Source organism: Montipora foliosa, chromosome 12, assembly GCF_036669935.1.
Source record: "Montipora foliosa isolate CH-2021 chromosome 12, ASM3666993v2, whole genome shotgun sequence".
NCBI lineage: Eukaryota > Metazoa > Cnidaria > Anthozoa > Scleractinia > Acroporidae > Montipora > Montipora foliosa.
In genome coordinates this window covers 39194486-39199485 of record NC_090880.1, presented here as the reverse complement: position 1 = coordinate 39199485, position 5000 = coordinate 39194486, and the positions used below count along the sequence as shown (strand labels likewise).

The 5000-nt window shown below is 40.6% G+C and overlaps 2 protein-coding genes across 2 annotated transcripts in view; one reads left to right on the top strand and one right to left on the bottom strand.

Annotated features, from left to right (window-relative positions):
- The window catches only part of LOC137979028 (zinc finger protein DPF3-like), a 40461-nt gene that overhangs the window by 13296 nt on the left and 22165 nt on the right, over positions 1-5000 (top strand). The gene's annotated exons all lie outside the window — the stretch shown is intronic.
- Positions 771-5000, bottom strand: part of LOC137979027 (uncharacterized) — a 6756-nt gene continuing 2526 nt past the window's right edge. Inside the window, exons 3-4 of the mRNA XM_068826176.1 lie at positions 3139-3774; positions 771-1651 (exon numbers count right to left, since the gene is read on the bottom strand). Of these exons, the coding sequence (XP_068682277.1) occupies positions 1140-1651; positions 3139-3774 (1148 nt within the window). The 3' untranslated portion in view covers positions 771-1139. The remainder of the gene's footprint in view (positions 1652-3138; positions 3775-5000) is intronic.

The following is a 5000-nucleotide window of genomic DNA, read 5'->3' as shown; positions in this document are numbered from 1 at the left end:
TGTGTTGACTAGCATACGAAACGTCAAGTTTTATAAAAATGCGTTGGAATACAATGTTTATCACCGCTGTTTGTGTTATTTTCCTAATGAAGCTACGATGGCCTAAGAACAAGAGTTCAAAGCTGTATTTGCGGTGAAGTTTTCGTCAACGTCACAGTCTTTATTATGTAGTTTGTGCTCTCCAAACCACCACGCCGTTCAAGTTTGCGCGTGCGCACTTGCTTAAGGTAATAAAATGACAACATTCTCGTCACCACTCACCAGAGCCTCGGGTCTGCCAAAAACTCTCTGTAAGAAAATATGTGCCGTAGGGTTCTTATAGCCAAAAATTGGCTATTTGAATCTTACGGCGCCTGCTCACTCCTCGTGCTAACATGAATGCACCAATTAGAGACGCTTTTGATTGTTCTTCACGAAAACCAATGAGAAGACACTTTGTTTCAGGGTTCCCCAGAGCTCTTTTCTCCCTCAGTCAAGAGAAGAGCTCTGGAGTCGAGATTGAAAATGACAATAGGAACTGGCGAAATCTCATGTTGAATTCTAAGCATTCTCGACTTATGGGAATCAACACCAAACGCACCGAGTCGAACTGAATGGGCATTTTCTTGTAAACGAGCTCTTCGACTGTCTTCTTTTATTGATGATCTGGTCATTTTATATCATTTATTTATTTTCATTCTCTTTCATTTTGAAACATCGAAAAAGACAAAAACGGACTAAAAAGGAATTCTGAGGTCAGTTAAATGCGAAAAGACAAACCATAGCAGTCATATGTTAAGTACATGACTTTATTTCAGAGCGTACAAAACAAAGCAAAATGAATTATCTTATACTCAACTTAAATAGTCGATGATTCGTGATAACGTAAAAAATCGTTTCCATTCTTCGCCTGCAAGCTCCAAGTTTAATAACGGCATTACTACTGTGCAGAAAAAGGAAAAAATAACAATGCAGCGTGCACAAAAGTTGAAAAACATTAAATGGTTCGGGCCATAGTTGTCTGCATGCCATGCGAACCTGTTCTGGCTTGTCACGCAATCGTCCATGACAGTGGAAATTATCGCGTCACAAGCCATTGGATCGTCGGCCCTAAAGGCTGACTGCCTGCACGCACCAGTTAATTCATCTGTGACAAATATCTAATTCAGTAAGCGCAATATGGCCAGACAAGCGCAGGCCAGGAGGCTGTAGATTGGCTGAATTTGCGTGGAGGCTTTAGAATCAGGTGTTTCGTTTCCTTCTTGCAGCGTAAACGAGATCTTGGCAAACGGTGTGTTAGCGTTGTCTTTGATCTCCGTGTTACTGCTTGCTGTGATCAGTGTGATTACGTCTGGAGGTGTAGTTGGACTTTTTTGTGATTGGAAGTTCATTCCGCTATCTGTCCCGGCATCCCATGCCGGCAGACTCACCATTTCGCTCTTCTTCCATTCGCCATTGGATCCACAAAGGTCGTGGCTGTCGACTCCAATGAACCAATCAGGCGAAGGCGCGATCATGGTAATGAGGGACACCTTGGAATACATGCCCTTAACACTGACCATCATGCTCCATTTTCCTGGTGTTTTCACATCTGCCGAGGCCACGTAAGCCATGTGCACGTATCCGGGCTTCTTATAATTCTTGATTTCGTTGTACAATGTACCAGTGGCACCTATAAAACGAGGACAATTTGTAAATTATATTTCATAAACTCATTTAGAATTCAATTGCCGATCATCGGGTGAGTATCACATTAAGCGCATGCGCGTGGATACCATTGAAATACTGTGTACCATTCTCCAGTTACAGTGAAATACATCATTTGATTCAAATAATCACATTTATCTCTTCATTAAACAAAAATAGAACGCTGCGCAATACCGTATTCTCTCATTGAGAGGTCGTATCAAGAACTCGTGCTTCGTGCTTCGTGCTTCATCGAAGTATTCAGACAGCAAGGGTCAGCAAGAAACAATACAAGAACCCGGCCTGTGGCCTTGTGCTTTTCATATTCTTCTCGGTGTCTTGCAATTGATACCTCGATGAAGCAGACGCGCTCGTTTTTGAAATAATACTTACGCAAACGTGAAATTGAAAATGATTATATTTAAGTTCCTCGCCTGGAAGCTGCTCTATTTTGTGAGAACAAAAAATGATAATTTCCCATTCAAAGACTAAAATATTTGCATGCATCATACCATCGCTATGCAGTCTCCCAAACAAATATTAATATAAATTAGCATAATCATGACTGTAAAAGAAAGTTAGGGTTCGTCTAGTAATCTTAGGAATTTGCCTAACTTTAACCCAACAAAACACTAACGCTAACTTAAGGACTACAATGATTGCTGTAAATACGCAGTTGTCAATAGACTTGTCGCATCACAAATGATCTGCAAAAAGTATGTCGGCTGAATTTCTGACTGACGTTTATCGCCCCAGCAACTTAAGAAACGTTATTACTCCTCGATGCACTATCGGCATACTTTGAGTTTTCTCTTGGTTTTCAAACATCAAGCAAAGGGTAAACTAATTAAGAATTTTCATAACTCAGTATTATATAGTTCTTGACCCAGGTGAGGAAAGCACTTCGTGGTGCCAATCAAAATCGCCGTCCACCGTGACCTCAATAGTTTCACGATGGTGTCATTTGACTAAAACTACCAGAATTCAGCTTGTTTTTCTTTTCTTATTTAAATTTTGTATTCCCAGTGGGGTAAAAATAACAATCGCTCCAATTAGCATGAGACAGGCAAAACCTAAAGGATCAAGTACTTGTAGTCAAATGGCGTTATCAGGCAAATGTCCTATTCCAGGACAATTATTTACTCTTACGTTTGGTTGGGCGCTCAACAGATCCCACTTAATAATTTATGGGCTTTCTTTGGGTAGTTCCGGCAAGCTATCCTTGGCTTGCACCTGATATCATTGGTGGCCACGTTAGTGTACTGAAATATAGCGAAAAAGTTTTTTCGGAATTTGGCTCTATTATTATGCAAAACGGGAGCGACATTTTGCCTTTTTTTCACCAATATGTCTGTCTAATCACGTGAGTACAAACCAAGAATGCAAGTTGTTCTGATTATTTATTAAATTCCACTTAATTCTAAGATTAATTTCCCCTACGGGATTGAAAAGTAGAAAGAACTTATGATGTACCTAATTCTGCAACCATCTTGACCCCCGTTGAAGCACGAGTCATTGGACTCCAGAATTTATACTTGTACGAGTGTGTGGCACCGACGGGGGGCGAGAAGTGAGCATCTTGTGGGAATCCATTCGGGTGACTTTGCTGGGTCCACATGGTTTGAATCTCGACTTTGTAAGTCCCTTCACCACTGCACATAGTCATTTCAGGTTTGTTTATCCTTGTTATCATCACCTTTCCAAGGGTGGCGATCATTCCCATCGTAGAGTTCTTGAAAGGGGTGTCAGAGGCTCGAGTAATAATTGAAATAGTTTCTACCGGATCAGTTGCAGCGTCGTCGGCGTCAAAGGCAGTGCCATCATCCGTCCCTGCATCCCAGGGGTGTAACATGTCCACCATCATACTGTCCAGCCACATTCCAGATGAGGTGTTGCAGAGGTTCATGTTCATGATACCCGTGAACCAATCAGGCGATGGGGCGATCATGGTGATAAGAGACACCAAAGGGAAGTCCTTCGTGACTTCGACGCCGAGATTCATGACATGCTGAGTGCCGTTTATGGGGCCGGGCGCCTTGAACGTTTTCCAGGCCGTTTTCTTGTACATTATGGCCATCATAAGTTCTTTTTCCAAAACCGTTACATTACCTTGGAGGAAGAAAAGGACCTAAGTCAGTAACAAACAAAATCAAGTTTAACAAGAGATCAGCAGATTAAAAACACTGGGGTTGAATAGAAGGTAAGGATCATTGAAATTTTCACCTTCCCCATCCCTCTTGTATTCTGTTTCATCCTTGACGTAACCTACATAGTGGCGCCAACCATTTCTACGACGCATGTCGGCAAAAGAACTTATATTGGCCTACTGTTGGGACAACAATAACCACCCAATATGACACAGAATTAATAATATATTTCATTGGAATAGGGTCAACGACGGGGGATTCAATCTCTTTATTTTTGCTCTTTGAAAACAAACAATATTATATAGTAACAGGGGTTGTGAGAAATTCTTATTCTCGAGGACTAGAGAGTTCCATAATGACTTATCTCTGAAAATTTGAGCGCGATATTCCAAATAATCTCTGAGCAATGAAGCTTTGAAAATTCGACATTTGGGACTTTGAGATCTACAACGGCGGCGTCGACAAAAACTTCACCTCCGTTTTAAATCTTTCACGAATATTCCATCGCGTTCGCGTCGTTCAATGTGGGCGAAGTATCCTAAAAAATATATAGGTGCGAGTGGAATTGTAGAATGAGAGATTTGCATTTCTATGCTCACGTTGTCATTAAAACTCTCAAATTTAGTGATTTCACGTCGTCGTTGTGCAGAGTACGGCAAAAAATGCGTACCAACACTATTATTTTTCCTCTTTTAACCAGTGACATTACAGTTTTGTGGCGTTCTCCTCACGACTGTTCGTTCGTTATCAAAGCTAAAAAGTAGTAAAATTGGAGATTTAACTAAGTTTAACAAGTTCTTTACATTTTAAAGTCAATTTGTAAATAGCATGGTGCCTCGTAATGCAAACAATGACATCAGCGCTGAACTATTTCCATATTGGGCCATACGTGTAGTCAATTAGTCTCTCAGTTATCTTTGAAAAGAAGCCGATGGGAACGCGAAGTTGTAAGCAATTTAAACTCGTTAATTTTGTTGCAAGTACATCAATTCTTAACTATCGAGACGACGAGGCAGTTTCGAAAATAATTTGTCAGAACAGTATCAAAAAATGAGACGAGGTGATAAGAAGAATATCGCTAAAAAAATTCAGCACATTTATTTTATGGAACGTTTAACATGTCTATTACTGTGACGTCACGGCAGTTTCTTAAAATATTTGTTGGGAAAAGTCTCGATAAGGTGGAAG